Source organism: Labrus mixtus, chromosome 6 (assembly GCF_963584025.1).
Source record: "Labrus mixtus chromosome 6, fLabMix1.1, whole genome shotgun sequence".
Lineage (NCBI taxonomy): Eukaryota > Metazoa > Chordata > Actinopteri > Labriformes > Labridae > Labrus > Labrus mixtus.
Genome location: NC_083617.1, coordinates 18,483,893 through 18,504,246, shown reverse-complemented (window position 1 = coordinate 18,504,246; position 20,354 = coordinate 18,483,893). Strand labels below are relative to the sequence as shown.

General features: G+C 39.3%; 1 protein-coding gene across 1 annotated transcript in view; it reads left to right on the top strand.

Annotated features, from left to right (window-relative positions):
- LOC132975648 (pro-neuregulin-3, membrane-bound isoform) overlaps positions 1 to 20,354 on the top strand; it is a 355,425-nt gene that overhangs the window by 216,935 nt on the left and 118,136 nt on the right. Inside the window, exon 2 of the mRNA XM_061040354.1 lies at positions 866 to 995. Within this exon, the coding sequence (XP_060896337.1) occupies positions 866 to 995 (130 nt within the window). The remainder of the gene's footprint in view (positions 1 to 865; positions 996 to 20,354) is intronic.

Genomic DNA, 20,354 nt, shown 5'->3' with positions numbered 1-20,354 from the left:
CCAGAAGCAGACTCGTTTTTCATTTGTAAGCATCAAGGTCAGCAGTCTGCTCTGGTGTTAATAAGAACATCAACTGTGGCGCAGATCTGATTTCTTCCCATGTGTGAAAGCCCTTCCCTTACCAACTTCATCAAAAACATGCACGATAGATGGCTGGGTACCAACTCTCCAACAGATCTACATTTTCATTCCTCTTTTCCTGCTTTTATAGATTATCCACAGCAAGTGCACAAATAACTCCCAACATCATTCATTGAACTGTACAGTTTTAAGGATCCAGTCACTTTACCATATTTCCTCTTAAGCTGTAGCTCCACTTATTCACTGATAAGATCATCCATTAACTCACGCTGAGCAGATTCCCCTCAATTGTGTGTACTGTCCACACTCAGCCATGCATGTCGTGATAAATCGCTGAGAGAAGTCAAGCTCTCCAACAGCACTCGTGTGTCCACAGAGTATTAATCACAGCAGGACAGATTATTACCCGTCCTCCATCCATCTTTTTGCTGGTGACATGGCGGGGGCCTAAACAAACAATAGTGTGCTGCTATTATCCACAATGTGCAGTATGTTATGAGACAGACACTCGTTATGGATCCCTGGATGGAGAATAAGTAGCCTCTGCTGGAAAACTGACTCACTGCTCCATTTGTTTCTCCGGAAATTTATGGATGATGCGATGATTTATTTGAGGAATTGTAGACTGAAGAGACAATAATTAAGTTTGAAGAGTAAAAAGCTGCTGGGAGACAGTTAACTATAAGCCTATTTGTTAGAGGGATAATGCATTCACAATAAAGATATTTATATTTTGGGTTTGACTGTGACTAACAAGACGTTCTTTTGTTTTTTCTCCCTGCAGCATCTCCAACAGTTCCTCCCCTGCATTCGGAGCATTTCAAACCCTGTCATGAGAAGGACCTGGCTTACTGTCTGAACGGAGGTGAATGCTTTGTCATCGAGACGCTCAGTGGACCTCACAAGCACTGCAAGTAAGTGACCTAGCCTTTTTTTAATGTTGTTATTGTTCTGGGAATTTCTGCTCTTTGATATTTTATTCTTCTTCTCTTTCATTTTGATTAGCTTCCTTTGCTTCCGTTGCTTAGAGTTGGGCTTGTCTGTAACCTCGACCAGACTTTGTTAGAAACTTTGGATGGATTCAGTTTGAATATAGTTTTGTGTTTTGAAAAAAATCTAGCAGATAAAATTTGTTATTTGTTGGACTTCTAGTCTGCTAGTCTGGCACCAAATCTATAGCTAGGATTATTTTCATTTTGAGAAAGGTACTATACTTCATCAGCCGTTTATCTTGGCAAAGTTAAGGTCATGCAGATTTTTGTGACAGTTTGTCTGATTTAAATGGTTAAATGAGTGACATACACCCTCAGGTTATCACAGAAAAAGGTCCTCAGTTTAAATGATTTTTCCTATCAAAAATGAAATGTTTTCTTGTTATCCTACCAGTGGTATTATTCATCTTATATTCACAACAGTTGGTATTGATTTCAAGCTGACAAAGTCATAATATTGGAAGTCTCCAATCCCAGTTTAGTGCTCTTCTCTGCAAATAATCTGTACATATTAAAAGCCATGGTTTTCTCATACACCCTTTTCATATATAGCAGCTGCCAGACTATCCTGAATCTGTGCCAGAGTTTACATATTTAGCAATGTATATGTAGGAGTTTGTTTAGAGAATATCAAACAGCCGTGATAATACAGATTCTATAGAAGTGGATTATAGATCAACAAAGAGATGTTGGTTTTGAGATTTAGTTGCAAATTTATTTATTGGGGTTTGTTTGGAACAAACTATAAAAACAGTGTTTATATAGATGATATAGGAGTGGATTATACAGCAATATAGATATGTTCATTTGGAGATTGTGTTACCAACTGTTGAGTGTTTGATAGTCAAAAGATTTACTGTGAAGAGCTCCTTTCATTCTCTATTCTCTGTTGGTGCACATCTATAGGATTGTCAGCTTTTTAGAATCATCCTTTACACTTTACACAGTTTAGTCTCTGCAGCTTTGTGTTGTGTATTATAGCATAACCTATTTATATGTGTGTGTTTGGGTGTGGGTGCATGTAAGAATGGGTTTTGCCATCTTTAGTGTGTGTGTTGTGTTTCTTAGTTGTTCCAGATTTGAGAGTAGAGCTCATGGGCACTTGGCCTGTTCCAATGTGGGGCCTTTTACTAATTAAGTCCCAGAACAACTTCTTCCAAAATCTAACCCCAGGACTTCCACCCGACCTGTTTTTCAAAGAGCCTGTCTTGCTTCCCCTGGGGTACATGTTTATATCCGTTTGTGTGCACAAGTTTGTGTGTGTATCTGTGTGTGTGTGTGTGTGTGTGTGTGTGTGTGTGTGTGTGTGTGTGTGTGTGTGTGTGTGTGTGTGTGTGTGTGTGTGTGTGTGTGTGTGTGTGTGTGTGTGTGTGTGTGTGTGCGCGTGTGTGTGTGTTTGTGAGTATGTAGATAATGATGAGGGGTGAGTTTTTTTTGGCTCAGCAAAGTAAGTGAGAGTCACTGGATTGTAAATTACAAAGATGAACATGAGATTCAGCGATGCATGTTCACATATATGCAGATGACATCTTAGTGTATACATGTGTTCACAGTTTGTGTGTTTACATCAACAACATTACTAGAAAAATGACAGTCACATGGTAAAATTGTCATGAAATGTACTTGCATGCTTCAGGATCACTAAATATCATTCTTATGTACAACCTTATTTTGGAATCCTATTTGTTTCAGGTATGGGATTGAATTCCAGAAAGTCTAATATAGAAACAGACTTCTTTTGGTATCTGCATGCAAGCTGGCACAGTTTTAGGTCCATGTAGTCCATCTAGTCAAACAAGTTGAGCACACTGAGTCTTGTTGACTTGACAGAATGACATATCAGTGCAGTTGCAAGATTCTGAAGCTACAAAAATGTAGGGATCATAATTTGGATTTAAGTAGTTCAAGATATTGCTCCTTCAGGGTTAGAATTTAGTTATGTTTCGTTGAAGCCACTGGGCAGTTATTGCAACATGAGGTGATGTTTATCTAGCATAAGTCAGCATGTACTAACAAGGTTTCTCTAACCCGCTATGCTGACGACCTGCACATTTCTTCAAGAATTTAGACCGACTGGTGGCTTGTGAGTGTATTGCATGGGTGAGAAACCTGCCTTAGTTGGTCTTCCGCAGTTTTGAGTATATTATGCACCAGTCTAATATCAACCAAAACAGCACAGAGAAGTTTGTTTTTTAGCCTTCTATTTAAAAGCAACAGGGGTTAAATGACACGAGTGGAATCAGGATGAGAAGACGGAGAGAGAAAGCCGGAAAGATAGACAGAGGTGTAGGCGGACAAGGAGTCAGAGAATGGGGGAGGACTGTTTCCCTCCTCCCATGCTGGCCTCCGTTGCCAAGACAACACAATCTGGGACTGCAAGCGGAGCTGTTAAAGAGTGGAGCTTTGCGATGTACTCTGGGATGGCCTTGAACATTCTGTCTGTGCATGTTAATGTGTGTGTTCAGGTGCGAGAAGAGAGAAAAAATCCTTTCCTGCTTAATGGTGTAGCGGTGATCTTTAAAAGGGGCGGTTATGAACCATCAAACGGTGTGACAGACGCTCTTAATTGGAGAAACAGCAGGTATGGTCATGCAGTAAAACTATGAAGTATGATTAATACTTTGATTAAAATAATATTTAAAGTATAGAGGGGGTAATATTTTATACTTTGGATTCAAGCAGGTAAAAAGGTAAAAAAAAATGGTCATGTTGGAATAAAACTTTTAATATGAATATTATTATTATGTAATATACTTCTTGGCTTTCTCTCTTAAGTGACAATAGACCAGAAAGCAAAGACTGTATAACAATGATTTACCATTAAAGGAAAAAAGAGATGAAACTTTACGCTTCATTTGACACCCTGTCTAATTTATCCTAATAAGCAAAAGAATGACAAATTTAACCCCAGGCTCGGGATCAATGTATAATCTGATTCAATTTGTGTTTACGACAAATTGAGACAAATCAGGTTGTAAACGTGTGATCAATCAGGGCATTTAATGGGGATAAATTAAGTTCAATTGTGGCCCTTTTTGTCACGGAATTAATCATTTTTTATATGCCAAATGAAACTCAATACTGTTTTGCAACGATTTTCTCCAAAGAGTCATAACTCAAGTATCAAAGTGCCATTCCTGACCAGTTGTAAAAAAATGTGTGCAGACTGTCCCCCAGAGCGCTGTTCAGTGTGTCGATGTGCGACGCGTGTGTTTGTCAACCCCAGGGGGGGGGCGCATGCAGAGAAGGGAGGGATTCAACGTGAGTCATGAGGCCTGCTCGCTCTCTCTCTCTCTCTCTCACACACACACACACACACACACACACACACACAGATACAAAAATACACATGCACGCACACACCAGTGCTCACTGCTTTGGGCAGCATAGTACAGCATTCAATCATTAGTGCTCAGCTAACCAGTAAATTAGTCAGTGTGCTAAGATAATATTTTCAGAACATGGCAAGAGGCCAAGGCAGTCAGTTATAAAAGAATGTGATGCAGAATTTGATAAAGTACTTTCTCGGCTAAGCAAGATTTCCTCAAAAAGGAAAAAAACTCAAGTGCAATTACTTTTCCCTGCTGCCCTATTTGCCTCTGCTCCTTTCATTCTCATTCACTCTTTACTTTAATTTTAGTTGGCTCTAACTGTTGGCTCGTCTTGCCTGCCACTGTTTATTGATTCTGTCTTTGGTGCTACGAAAGATATGATGGATTTGATTTCTAGCCTGTTTGTTAGTTATTTTCTTCTGGCAGAAAGGACCTCCCTCAGTCTAGTTAGCAACAAGGGCTAGCCAAGCTTGTCTCATTGCCCTTTGTCCAAAAAGGCTGCTGCAGAGCGATGGAAAGGCAATCTGACCTGGCAGAGGTAATGGAGGGTTGGAGGGGATCGCTGCAAAGCTGCACCCACTGAGACCAGGGTCACACACACACACACACACACACACACAAACTAACACGCTGGCACAATTTGTGTGGTAGAAGCTGGGATGTTGGAACTGACTGTGTTGCAGGTTATCGAGCTGACCTCTACACCAACCGAGGGTTCTTCTCGGGAGAAATAGTAAAACCAGCCCTTACAAACAAAAAAGAAAATGACTGATGTAAGACTTCATATCAGTAATCTGGTTAAAATGCCCACCTTCCTACTTCACACAAATCTTGAATTGCATCTGCATCCAGTGATGAAAGTACATAAACAGCTATGTAAGAAAATGCATTCCTTTTCGTTCTGTCATTGACTTATTTTACCTCATGAGAGAGCATTTTTACTGAGGGTTTTATAGAAAAAATAGCTCATATCCTTAATGTTGTCATGCATGCGCACTGCATGTTATTGTTCCTAAATCTTCATTCACATTTCATTTTCTTTTGGATCATCATGCAGTTCAATCAAAGCTTCCCCCCCTGCAAGATAGATCGGCAACTTTATACAGTGAGAACAGACAACCTGAACAGCAGCTGGGACATTAGTTGTGACTTCTCCCCATTCCAATGTCCTCCAGCCAACTTCACTGAAGAGGAGAAGCAATAATGAAGACCAGTTAGAATACACAATCTGCAATAACATTTAATGAGCAATAATATCCTCATAATGTGCAATAATATCTTAAGGTCTACATAAGACTGAAAGGGGTCATATTATGCTTTTTCTGGTTTTATATGCTCTTCAGTGTGTTGTCCAAGTGTCCTGTGCATGTTTAGGCACATCTATGTGCAAAAATTCAAAGTCCGCGGAAACGAGGCTTCTCCTACGTCCTCATGTTAGCTGTAGCATTAGCTGCATGTAACGCTCTGTTCTAGCCCCCCTCGATAAAAAATTGCCAGTGTGACGTCTTGTCAGTGTGATGTCACTGATCTAAGCCCATTGTGGCAAGCCCAGCAGCTCATGTTGCACGCCCATTAACTTCTGTAGCACGCCCACAATATGCCGTAGCCTGCGGTAGCACAGTAGTGCTAAGGTGCTAATGTTTTTGCTCCCCTCGGAGCCAAAGTGGCTGCATTCCCGATATGGTAAAAAGGGCGTGACATTTCCGAGAACCGTGCTGAGCAACTGACCAATTACGGTAGAGCCGACAGGCCAACCAATCAGACCAGACTTGGCATACGTGGGGACTCTATAACGTGGGCACTTAGAGAGAGAGTCAGAAGTGAGCAGGTGCATGGAGCGGCAGTACATGAAAATATACACTTTTTTCGAACTTTAGCTATTGTGAACATACTTTAGTAGGTACATAGATTAAATATACGAACCCCAAAAAGGGCATAATATGGGCTCTTTAAAACTGCAGTTGTTTTGCTACATTGTAAAAACTTTTTGTATCTATCTTTTTGTGTTTGAGTATGTCGTGATTGGTACTGCATATTACGTAGTAAAATTGGAAGCAGCACTAAAGGCATTCTATAACATGAATTCTTAGCCAGCAATCATGAGAATGAAAAGTTGGGACTTATATATTCATAACAAGCAAAGAGGACTACATTAATAATAACTAAAGTACATAGACGTGGTGTAGTGCTGTAGGAAGAAGTGAATGTTTCTGTAAGTATAAAATGGCCATCACTTGAAAACAATGATTGCAGTGTACAGTACTTGCACGTTCTAAAGAACAGGAGAGAAGAGGGAAGGCTGTGCAGAAGGCCATCCACTTCTTTCTGGGGTGTAATCCTTCCTGCCTCTCTCACAATCCTCACAATCCACCATCCCGTCTCTCTGGACTCCTGCCTTTCCTTTCCTGGGCGACCCCGGGCTCTTCCAAAGTGTTCAGCCACGGACCAGCACAGCCGGATTGACTTGGGCCTCAAAGGTGCAGAGGTTGGCTGTTCGGTGGAATACAAAACATTACCTTTGCCGCTTGTTAACGCACACACACACACACACACACACACACACACTGGCAAGCCAATTAACAAGAGGCATGCATGAAATTGAAAAACCAGCAGCAATAACACAGATCTAAGCTGGCAGTAAACAAGGAGATTAAAATGCAACTGAAAACAGAACAGGCACCTGAAGCAAGGAGTGAAAGACTGAGTTCATGCACCAGTCGGCATTTCATTAATAATATTATATATGTTCCCTATACACTATTTCACATTAAATCAGTTTAACAAATAGCATCAAATGGAAAAGGAAATTATACAAGATGTGCATCAACACGCATCATGATGGCATGAAGAAACTGACTACAGAAAGGATGAAAAAACATCCAAGAGCAGTGTCACTATTGTGCACTTCATCTTTTCCATTTTGCCCTGTAAGTATCTCATTAATCCCATTGCTTGTGTGAATTACATTGGAGTCTGATACAGCACTCAAAATCAGTCCTCCATATGGCAATATAGGCTATTTGTCTCCCGTAATGCTACTTTAGTCAATTAATTACTCAACATATTCAGCATTACATAGGTGACCCTGAGAAGGTATGTGACATTTAACATACTGTGAAGATTGTTTTTCTAGGTATGCAATGCACTTAATTAAATAGTAATGCCTCTATATGACGTAACAATAAGAAAAAAAAACACAATACCAGCAAGAATAATGACTGAATACCTGTCATATGTGTTACAAGGAGTCAAATGAAGAGATTGACAGCATGCAGATTAAAAAGAGCCTTTGTTTACATCTTAAGCAGCTAAAGTTTCAGAGTGAGTTTAATGTTTACAGGAAGAGGGGGAGGGTTATTCTGTAGAGAACACTATGTACAGGACAGGATCAGTAAAGAGAGCAGAGGAACGTTTAAAACAGATCCTTAAGAAAGCTCCTCAGAGTATCTTTTGGCATGTAAATAGAAAGGAGACGTCATTTCCTTTCCATTAAAAATGGGACATGGATTCTGATCTTCTCAGTGAGAGTTCTTTATTCGTCAGTCCTGTCAAATGGAATGTCGCATGTGTGCTACATGTTTGATTTGTACTCATAATACTCACATTTAAATCTCAATGAGCATGTTTTGAGCTGTCTGTAGGTGACCAGTTTTGGAAAGGTTTAATAAAAAAATAAAATAGTTATAAGAATTCACAAGATGAGTTACAAATAGTTGCGTCACAGATTCACTGCTTCCTGTGTTAAAATGCAACAAACACAAAACCTGCAAAGACGAAAAAAAAAGACTTTTTGTCAGATGTACGGTCGAAGCCATGTAGTCAAGGCTTTGGACACAAGTAAAACAATTACGCATGAATGTCACTCTCCAAGGTCCTGAAGTCCCCCTTGTGGGCATTTGAAAGAACATACTACCACTCATACATAAAAACAAGCTTGTGAGTGTGTGTCACCCCAAGAGACCCACCCAGACGACCAAGTGGGCATAGCAAGAGTCAGGGAATGTATGGAGGGGTCATTGCTTTCTGTGCAATATTGTTTCTGACAGCAGGGATTTACTTTGACAGGAAAAAAGCCCCAGGGATAAAGGTCTGTGAAATGCTCACAATATAGAATGCTTAAGTGCACATTTGTGTTTGTGTGTTCTCCTGCACTGCAAAGGTGTGTTTTTATATCAGAAAAAAAACATGTGATCTACTCCTGCCTACATTCACAAAACAATCTGGGTGCTGTTAAAATGGAAAATACCACTTATTCTCTCACTTTCTTCTTGTGTTTTCTCTCCTTACACTGCCCTCCTCCCTGTTTTCTCTCTCACAACGTCTCTGCTTCTCCGTCTACCTCTCTCTCCCTCAACCCTCATCGCCATCTGTGCGATAATAATGGCACACCAGTGGGAGTTTCGACTGGTGTCTCTCTGACAGTAATAAACAAGGCTGATGCCGTGGCATGCTTTTCGAGGTGGGAGAAAATTAAACAGATAAGAGACCGCATATTGAGGCGAGAACGCGCCACTTTCGACGAGTGAATCCTCCAAGACGCCAAGAGGAGCACTCAGCGTGCCTGGAAATGGAAAATAGATGCTGGGAGGGAGCCAAGGAGGACGACAAATATAAACCAGGAAAAACAGGCGATGAGGGTGTTTGCTTATTTTGTGATATGGTGAACACAAGTTGAGAGTGAGCGATGGTGGCCAAACGTGATTTTGTCACTGTGTGCTTATTTAATTAGCACACAATGAAGACTTAATGATCTCTTGGCAGCTCAGTCAGGGTGTTAAAAGATGCAATGCAGAGAGAGGAAACAGCCATCATCTTTGAGTTTTTTAACCATCCATATATTTTATATTCCTTTATGTCTTTTCTCTATTTAGCTTGAACAGTTTAGAACACTGATTAACTAGTGTATAGTTTTCTTATGGCCTTGCTTGACAGCTTTACTGATCAGCATTCAGATATGCATTAACAATCGATCTATCTAGTCTAAACTGAAGGAGAATGAACACTTCAATATGCGTCTCTGCTGAGCCGTCAGTCCCTTTTAGCTCATTCTTTGTTTTTTTCCAGCACATTTCCTGATTAAATTAATCCCAGTGTTTCAAACTCTTTATTTGTTGTCAGATCTATTTTGTCGCATCAATTCCAGTGCTGCAGTCAATGGTAATGAAATTCTTTGTTCTCAGGCTCCCTCCAACAATGCTCATATAATAACATGCTGTTGTTCTTCACTGGTCAAACCAGTACTTGTAAAAAAAACTAATGCACTGTAATCTGTATATAATTTATGATTATGAGCTGACCCAGCCTCGGTGATATTAGATGCCAAGAGCTAGTGTTCCGGTAGAGAGGTCCATCCAGTCCACTTTGGATGTCAGGGGAGATGAACCGACCAAAAGTGCAAGACTTTCACTTATCCAGTCGAACATGAGTTGTGAAACAACACTCCAATATAGAAATATCAATGTATCCAAATCCAAAATGTTTTGGATTCGCTGATTAATTTGTGTGCCTTAGCCTAACCAATTAGAAAGTTACACTTTTCATGTAGATGGAAAAACTGTTATGCATAAATCCATATTCCAGTTGATCTAACTTTAGTCATCAGTGAGCTGTTTTCAGCAACAACAAAAAAAGGAACACGAACACCTACTGAGCTCAACCAATTTCCGAGACAAAGCTAGTTAAGAGTTGTATTGTGGAGCCATTTGTATTTACTTCTTTAAACAGTCATTAACTGAGGGCAGAGTGAGCATTGACTTACATTCAACATGTGCAGACACTGAAACAATACCAGTTACATTTTATTTTGCTTGCTAATGAACAAAACAAGGGGGAAAAAAGTAATGGTGTTTTATCAAATGCCTCCTTTGTGTCAGGTGTGATCCCGTGGACCCTCTAACTGCAGATTTGGACAAACATAGTACATATCAGAGTATAAAGATGTATGTGTAGTTTTATGTACGCATATTTGAGTGCAACATGCAAAGAAAAACTTTTCTTGACATCTGATTTGTGTGCAATTTCCTTGTAAATGTGACTTTTACCCAAGCCATCTTCTCAATGCCATGTCCCAGACTCTCCAACTCCTCCACTTGCCATCGATTCGTATTGACGTCTTTGTTGGTTTTAATTAGCAAGATTTAACAAGTTTAATTGTGCAATTGCATTAGCTCACTCAGCTTGGTAAACAGCAGTGTATCCAATCAAGGCATAGTGCAAACATTTCATGCTGTGTGAGTGTGAGAATGCTAACTATTGGGACAAACATAGAAGTGTTTATATGCTCATTTAGGAAAAGTAAGACAGTGGGTGAGAGTCTATCAATGCTACCATGATTATTTAAACTCTAATAAGGCTTTCATACTTGTAGAAAACTCCTGAAATATTGCAGGAAGAGCTGAATTTCTAACTTCACCTGGAGTTTCTCCTACCAGCCTCCTAGTCATTTCTGCAACAAGTCTGAGTGAGCTGATGTGAGAATGCAGTAAGATGTTATGAATGTCACTCCCCCCCCCCTCCCGTCTGACAAGGATAGCTTCCCGCTGTGAAGTGCATGTGTGAACAGCCAGGTGAGGAACAATTCTGGAGCAGTCCTCCTGGAATGATCTAGATATTTTCAAGAGTGCCATATGTGAAAACAGCTTAAGACAAGTTACTGCGTTTTGGAATCTGTGTTGTGATTTACACATAACAGCACATGGTATGACTTAAAAAAAAAATGTTTCGGCAAATAAAGAACTGGGCTGTTCACTGCAGATGGTAATTCCTTTAGAGCTTTAAATAATTGTCATCTACAACACAGTTATGAATAAAGCACTTTGACTAATTACCACCATTAATCACAGTGACGTTTTCCTGAGAATAACCCTCACAGCCTGTGGCAATCAGACCCTGACAAAGCCAACTGCAGGGTTTTTTTTTTTAAAGACGGTTTGATAGTGAATATCCTGAAACTGTCAGATAGAATAAAGTGAGAAGTATCTTAATTCCTGCCTTTATTGCTACTATTTACATTTTAATGGTTTCACTGCAGAGATTCCATGAAAATTTGGCAGATCATATCAGTGGTACCACACCAATAAAGGAATAAAAAACACTTCTCTTTGGAATAAAACAAAAAGGTGGAGGCAAAAACATAACAATATATGTTTTTTATTCAAAACTAGACATGATGGCTTTAAATTATGTTAGCTCTTAATAGGCTTACATTTCATTCATCGTCATAGCATCACCAAGTGGCAACAGGAAATTGGCGGTTTTACACTTCCATGTACTCCTCTTAGTATGTGAACATATCCACTTATTTTATAACCAAAATGGTCAAAGAAGCCTTTAGTCTTGGATGGTGCTTCCTCGTAAAGACTGTGATTTTTCCCCTGAATGGTGTGACCTTGGTGACATGGCGAAAAAACGGATGTCTCGCCAAGCTGCCAGTGGGGATTTTTTAACTCCCATACTCTACGTTAGTTCTGTACCACATTTTAAATGAACAGTGAGAGTCCCACCCCGAACACATGTACATGCTAATTTCCTTTACTAGCCATAGTACCACCTAGTGATAAGACATGGTAAGTTTTTCATTACAAACATCAGCCAAATTATGTAAAAATCCCAGTATGCTCCACCAATAATAGACACTAATAAAATGAATGGTTACTGTGTTCAATAGTGTCACTTACATTAGTGGGCACAGGAGGTAACATGTAACTCCTGTCAACCACCTCTAAGGTACTAGGGCCTCTTCAGTCCCACCTGCTGTGTTGTTGTTGGAGTCGTGTTTACATCAGGTTCACATGGACGAGACGGTAGACTACTCTCCTTGAGTATTATAGCTGTTTGAGTTCAGGAATAGAGAAAATGGAATAACGTAGCCTACTCACTGCTTATTTTGATGTCACATGAGTTTTTAGATCATCAGTCATGCCATGTCAATTTATATGCAATGTGCTACAGCCAAGGAAAATTTTGTCTGCGGATTGGGCTAAACTCCTCCCTGCGAACTCAAGTGGAGGTGTGTCGCTGGAGGAGAGCGGGTGCTTCAGTATGTCAGAGTTCTCGTCAAATTGCAATTTGGTTGGTTTCATGCTTAATGTGCTCAGGGGCGACTTCTACTGGATCAAAAAAGTCACACATTATGTAATACAATGCAGAGTCATTGAGAAGTTCTGTTTCTGAATAATCATCTCAGTCCACCCTTTTATTAAAAAAGATATACAAAGAAGCTAAATGTGATGTTGAGTCTGCATTACATTTTAAACCAGAGACAAGATGTTTCTGATGTTTTACAAAGCCATACAATTCCAAAATATAATACACTTTAATTCCTTAATTCAAAATGAACCTATATTCTAAGTTTACACAATAGTAGGTACAAAGCAGAAACTTTACAGGTAGGTATGCAGGCTTTTCACCTGCCAAAAGAAAATAACAATGTCATATTGAAATACAGGATGTTCTTTAAGTGGTCATAATATTTCAGGATGCTTTTCCCAAAATGTGTCGTGAATTGAGGACTGTCCTCACACCAATTGGGAGAGCTTACACCGTAACTCTTGAGCAATCAAAAAAACATGAATATTTCCATGCTATCAGATTAATGGGTAGTGGGGCTTCTCTCACTTCCTGCTGTGCTTTTGAAGTGAGCGACAGCCAGCATGTATTTCATTACATAAATCAGCGATGTAAATCAGTGAGCAGCGTGATGTGGGAGCACATTTAAATTCAAACACCCACACAGTCAGCTCATCTTTAGGAGACTTGTAACATAGTATCTGGCAGTACATGCGGTAATATGTATGAGCAATTTGTAGGTGGGCATGGAGACACTGAACACATTCTGTGGATGTTTGAGAAGGTGCCGGTAATGCCTTGAGGACAGAAAAAGAGTCATGACCTTATTGAGGAAGAAGCAAAAAAAAAGAAGTGTCGAACAAAGACAGGGTTATACCAAGTGTTTGGCACATCAAAGGTTGAGGGATATTTCATCATTATTCTCTGTGAGGCTGCATGAACACATACAGGTTGTGTAGCGTACTGTAACAATACTCGGCGGTGAAGCAAAAGGGGAGAAAGCCAAGACGATAGTAAGAAGAGAAGGAGAGAGGAGCGGGGAAGCAGACATACAGTAATTTGGTGGTGTTCCTAATCAAGGCATCCCTTTCAAGTCAGCAGGTTTGATGTGTTAATATGATGCAAATTTATGCAAATGAACTCTCCTTTTCCCTCCAAAAGTCTGACGAAGTTTGCATGGCCCAATCTCGCAGGAGGGAGAACTCTGGATAAATACAAAAAGAGAGCCCAGAGAAGTACTATTGATTTTTTAAGTTTTAAAGCTGCATGGCCACTAAGACGTTGTAATTTTCCATGCCTACCTCAGGGAATCTATCCTCAGCGAGTAGACTGTGACACAAGACAAATTTCAGCGTGCATGACGAGAGGCAAAGAAAAATAGATATGACAAGGAGAAGATGCAACGTAATATATATAGATATATATATATATCTATATATATATATATATTTACATAAATGATTGCTGAGAATAGAAGAAAAGGGGAGAAACACAGAAAGAGGGAAAATAGAAAAGCGAGGATAACTGAAGACAAGCTGTGTCTGCAATATTAAGTAGGTCTGAATTTCCTGTGTTCCCTGGAAGCTATACCAGGCTGCTGATGTATGTTTTCACTGTAGTGCACTTCACTCTGAAATGGCCGCGACGCCCTAAGCTCCGACACGTCCGTCTTCCTCTCCTACTAATAAGATGCTGTCGGTGTGTTTTTTTTGTTTTTTTTTTTCACGAGGACAGAGCATTGATTGCACACACATGTAAGCACACATGGAGGGAATGTTCCCATAAACACATTGCATGCACGCAGCAACTACTAATGCAACTCATCTTCCACGAAGGTGGTCATGAATGTTTAATGCGTTACAGTCAAGGTCACAGTCACGCTAAACCTCAGTTAATGGCCATCCTGACATCCTAAACTAAGGCCCGTCATTTCTCCTATCAGGTTGCTTTTCTCCAATTCAGGATCATTAAAGTTCACCCTGAAGCCGGAAGTTTGCTGCTGGAATGCTGTGGTTAAATGAATAATGATGTTTAACTTCAATGTAATCATGTTTTTTTTATAACCATTTGTTGTGGCTGCAACTTTGTTTAAATGTTGAAGCTCTTATCTACAAACAAAAGTTTGATGGATTTGGGAAAGTAAGATGTCAGCATACGGTTAAAATCTCAAAGAAAAGCTTTAATTTTCCAGCTCAAAAAAGTACTTCCTTAATGAAATTAAATCCAGGGTGTCAATAGTATATCAATAATTTCAATTGTTAATGGTCATGTGAGCTGAACCCTTATTAATCAATCCTGAAATGAATCAGATTATAGTTTCTATAACATTGCAGTTTGAGTGTGCACATGATGTTTGTTGCATGCCTCCCTGAGGAGAAAACAGGGTAGTAAACAGGGTCAGGGTGAACACAAAGTCACTCGGTTGATTTTATTTGTGACTGAAGTGCATATACACACAGTACGCATGTTGAAGGGTGACAAATATCAACGCCTAGTAGACAAATTTCATACTTCTTGTCATACAACTATTTTCCAAAGACTCACTTTAACTCTTTTGTCAACCCCTGTGACTATTGTTGACATGTTTTGCATTTCATTCGATGATGATTGGCTGTGAGTGAGTGTATGTACATGTAGATGTGCATATGTTTATGTATTTTATTCTCATTCTCATTTCACTCAGTTACGTTGCAGAGTGTTTAAGATTACGTTTTAAGATCTTGAAATGTGGATGTTTCACAATGAAAGTGTAATTTTTTGTAACCTAAGAAAAGAAAAAAAAAGTTCAGCCTAATCATCGTCCTGGCCTGATGACATCTACATGTAAAAAAAATCAGTGTTCCTCATTGATGTTGACTGATTTAGAGCTATGAACACTTCCACATTTCTCTTTGGTCTTTTAATAAATCTGCCTGTTTCTAAGACATTAAATCTTGTCCGTCATGGGGAGCAGTTTCTGTCCTATTAGCCTTAATAAACCAGGCATATATTTTACCCACTATTTGAATGAAACTCAATTACCTTTTGTTCCTTGGTTACAAGAATCACACATGAGACGGAGGAACATAGTAATGAAAGCTTGCTTCTCCTGCCTTCACACATATACAATTATACTTCTTACATTTCAATTGAGGCGTGTTAAATAGTTTTCACTCAACTGGTAACAATTAAAACCAAGAATAGCGTAAACTTTTAGTTATGTCAAATGAATCTTGGACAATGCTTATAATGTCAGTGATGTGTCCATTCATGGAGTGTCACATATTAATAGCCACAGTATTTCGAAAAGAACAATCATGAAACATTTGATCATGCCGTTTATAGAATAAGTATGAATAAATAAATGATGACTCATACTAGTTATGAAATGATTTAAGTTGCGCTTGAGTCACCAAAAATAAATGAACGGAGGGAACTCTACCCTGTGGGTCTTATATATTAATATTACTACTGTAAATTATGAGAAATGCTAAAATTTATCTCAATTTAATTGATTAATTTGACAAACATTACATTTGATTTCTTATCAGTGCCTCTTAATCTGCATATAATGCGTTTTTTATTGCATATAATGGTTTTATTAGGCCCTGTGTGTGTGTCTGTGTGAGAGTGCAAGAAGTGTGAGCGTGGAGGGTCGTGTTTATGTGTGTACATAAACACTGCTGGCTATAAAAAGATAATCATGTGCTGCAGAAACATAGTCAATAATGGAGCCATTATTTTTCTATTTTTTGGTTTACTGCAGGGCGCTTTGTGCCCAGCCAAGAGTGGAGGAACTATTTCAGGATTGCAGACCCACAATGCTTTGCTCCAGGCGGAGATAGATCATACAAGAGACCCTACATATTCTTGTTCTCCATAGGTTGAATCCAGCTATCAGGAGTTGTCAGGATGTAAAGTACTTAAGGTACTCCAGGTCCGATTGTCTTTTGTCAGAGAGGGAAGTGGAGGAGACGAGAGAGTCAGAGGAGATGAGAGGGGAGGGGAGAGGAGAGGAGAGGAGAGGAGAGGAGAGGAGAGCTATGGGAGGGATGATGGCAGTGATCCTGATGGATGCAGACAAGCTTTCGTGTCAGCGTCTAGCACTTCTCATGTCGCTGGACATCAACCTGACATACACACACACACACACACACACACACACACACACACACACAATGTAATGCACAAGCTAACAGACAACATCAGGTAAACGTTTACTTATATACTAATAGAGCAAGTATGTCAACAGGCACCAAAGTGCATGTGTTAAATGTAAAAATGATAACAACGCCAGTGGTTCCAAAGGTGTGGGTCATTCCGAGGGCTGCGAGGGTTGTTTTAAAAAACAAAAAGTGTATTTTACTGCTTTTTCAAGTCTTTGCTTATGAACATAAATTAGTTATCTTCATTACCATTGGCCTACTTTGACATGTACCCATTTTCTTTATAGGAAACAAAATTCAAGAATAATTAGAGATCTCAGTCTCAAGTGCTGGTTTGTATTATGTGATTAAGAGAGGGCCACATAATATTTAAAGGTTTCAATTTGAGTGTCAGTATTTTTACGTTTATGAACAGCTAACAGATAACAGATAGCCAAAGACACAGATCTCCACAACTAAGCTAACCTTGACCTTGAAATCAGACCTTTACTCCTAATTGAGTGAACTTAAATCAAATTCATTTCACATAATGGTTCCAGTCTTCGTAGTAAAAAAAAAAATCACACAAAAAAAAGTTCCATTCTACAAATGCTCACATGTTGTTACTCTACAAAGCCTTCAACTATTTATATAGTACAATTGACTAATATTCTGACCTAATCCTCAACACATTAGAGTGAAGAAATGGAAAAACCTGATCAGTCATTACATCTTTGAAACACTGCTTCCCTTCACGAAACAGAAAACTGCAAAAACAGAGAGAAATGTTCTCATTCCAACTAAAATCGTTTGTTATTCTTTTGTCATCCATCATCTGTAATTGCTTTTAATTTTAGCTCCCCCATTTTAGTTGTGCATTGAATTATTAGACAATAGTGTCCGTCAACTCTGCTTTCCAAAAACCCAGCAAATTCAGTCTGCGTGCTGGCTTGCGCAGTAACTCAAATTTGTCATTTTCCCAGTGTGAATGCACAACAAACTGGAAACCCAGATAAAATTAAAACGTAGAACGGAATTGGGGGACAGGCTGCCAGAAAGAGCCTGCTGGGACCATTTAACAAATATGCGCTCCTTTCTGTGTCTCTCTGTGTGAATTTAAGCTGTTTGGAGCCAACAACTAGAAGCCTATTGAGTTTTAAAAGCACCCTGGGTTTTCTTTACGTGTTCTGTGTTTCTCCTTTTGCTCCAGTGACATCACAGCAATCCAATTGGAAACAGATATTCTCTCCTGTTAATGCACTAAAACAACCCTTGCTAATTGGAACATTTTTCAGATGGTTTTCCTTCGCTGGTACTTACTTTACCATCTATAATGATGCTGAAGAAACAATAGTATTAAGTGCTACATAAAACATTTTGTGACAGCTGCACCACTTACCCCGCTGAGTGTCAGAGCTGTGAACTGACCTTTTGCACCTCCAATTAACATTAAAAGTTAACCGCCCCTTAAACCAGAGGCCTCTTACTCCTTATGTCTGTCCTTAACTGAACCAAGCAATCAAAACAGGCCAAACATTTCAGGACTTTGAAGCATTACATGGAGGGTCCAATAGAACAAGAATGGTCTTAATAAAGTGTTTGAGTTGCCTTTATCTCCTGTTTTACACTCAAATTGCAAAATTGACTGTTACACATTTAGGAAAACTGATGTCCCAAAGCTGTTTAAAAATTATGTATTTTAATAGTTTAGTAGAGAAGTAAAAACATGCACATTGATTGAATATTTTCCATGTTTACTATGCATAAATAAAGTGGGGGCATTTTTTTTTTCAAATTGAGATCAGGAGAGAGTTGTCATGTCGCTAAACAACTGTCCATCTGGCTCACACACACAGGGATCCACACTCATGACTTTTACTAACAGCACTGACATGCACCCGCTCTGATTGTATGTTTCTGCGTGGGGACTGTAGTTAATAATTGCTACAGGAAGAGAGAGTGATTCATCAAACTTCCATTCTCAAATGGAGCAGCAGAACTCGCTTTGCATTGTGAAACAGCGAGAACAAAGCCCTCGGAAGGAAAAAAAAAAACAAAGTCAGCCGTGAATACAACCTAAACGCTATGTTGTGCTTTGGGAATGAGAGACGTGCCAGAGAAGTAAGTTTTACGTTTATTGCTTTGTTGCAGGGCCCAACGGTGGGACTTGCTAATTGCTAAATTTTCCTAGACATTTCTACATATTAAGACTGCGCAACAGCTCAGTTATCTTTCTATTTTTTTTTAAGTTTGTCTGGCTAGTTCCCAGCGGTGTGTCGTGCTGAGAAATTCTGTTGTTGAAAAGACATGACCTTTGAGTCTGGCTTTGGACCTTTTATGAAGGCAGACTTTTATTTTTTGGTCCTTCTCAGGAAAGGTTTTTTTTCCACAGAAAGTCTCTGCAAACGGCAATTGAAAAATGCTCAAACTGAATCCTTCATTGCAGGAACCTCTCAACCATGTCACTCTTTTTTTTAACGCACTAAACGGTTTCCTCCTCTTCCCACTTGTGTGCTCGCCCTCTCTGTCACTCTCCTGAGACAGGAGTGGCCTGGTGTTTTTTTTTTTATTTTTTTTTTATAGTTTTAATGGGATGACTTTTGTCACAGAGTCATGCACAGCAAACTGATAGGAGTGGATCAGGATGTAGAACAGATTTACAGTGGCCAGATCAAGCTGGGGTATTTGCTTTTAATGTGGACACGCCGCTGAGCCGCTTGATTCAGGAGGAGGCAGCATGCTAAAGTAGAAAGTGAAGGTTTTATTAAGGTCACAAAGTAACTTTATACCTCCTCTAATAGTGCACGGCAGGCTGGCTTATGGAGATACAAAAGGCAGATCGATCAGCACTGCAGATGGAGCAGTGCAGGCAGGAAGTCGGTGGAATTAGTTGTGATACGTGTTATAAATCAGCTGCTAGCTACTGGCAGGTTTGTAATGGTGGCTGCTAATGTCTGCCAGTGTGATAATATCAAATCTGTTAGCTAAAATAATGTTAAAACGCGACTTTGCAAACACAAATGACTGTCAGGTGCAATATCTTGACACTCACACTGCCTGGATAAGTATTCATTTTGAAAAGATATGTGCTGTTTATTTGATTCATATACTTATGTGGAATCCCAATTGGCAAACAGCAGTAGTAACTTTTCTTCATGAGGGCTAAACAAAAAAAACAAACAAAGCAAGACAGTCAAAGTCATTCAAGCATTGGCTTTAGGTAAAGGCCATGTGAAGCATCCCATACAGGCATGTCTGTTTCTAAAGATATGCTCTGCTGTAGGAGTTACACTCTTTGTTTTGGAGATGTTCAACTATCTTCATAAAACCCACTCATACAATACATTGTAGTTCATCTGACATGACAGATCAACTGACTGAAAAGAAAGATGGACGAATCGCTTTTGGCTAACCAAAACACACATTTAACTTAGCGATAAAACGTCTGTTACGGTCCACAGAGGAACAGGTTTTTTTTTGTCAGTTTGAAGCAAACATTCACAATTATATAAAGTAAAAGGACTCTTGTGTAATTGTTTGTTTCGTTTTTTCTCGCCGTTCCTTTTCTATTCAGATTAACCAGTTCACACAGCCCGCAAGAGCCTCCCAGAGCTGTCAATCAGGGCGTGATACTACTTTTTATAGCATCATATAACTAATTCAATCTAAACTTCAAAGAGTAATGAACATGTAGACATAAATCAGCATGATACGATGTACCTATACTGACATAATTGTTTTTGAAACAAAATTATTTT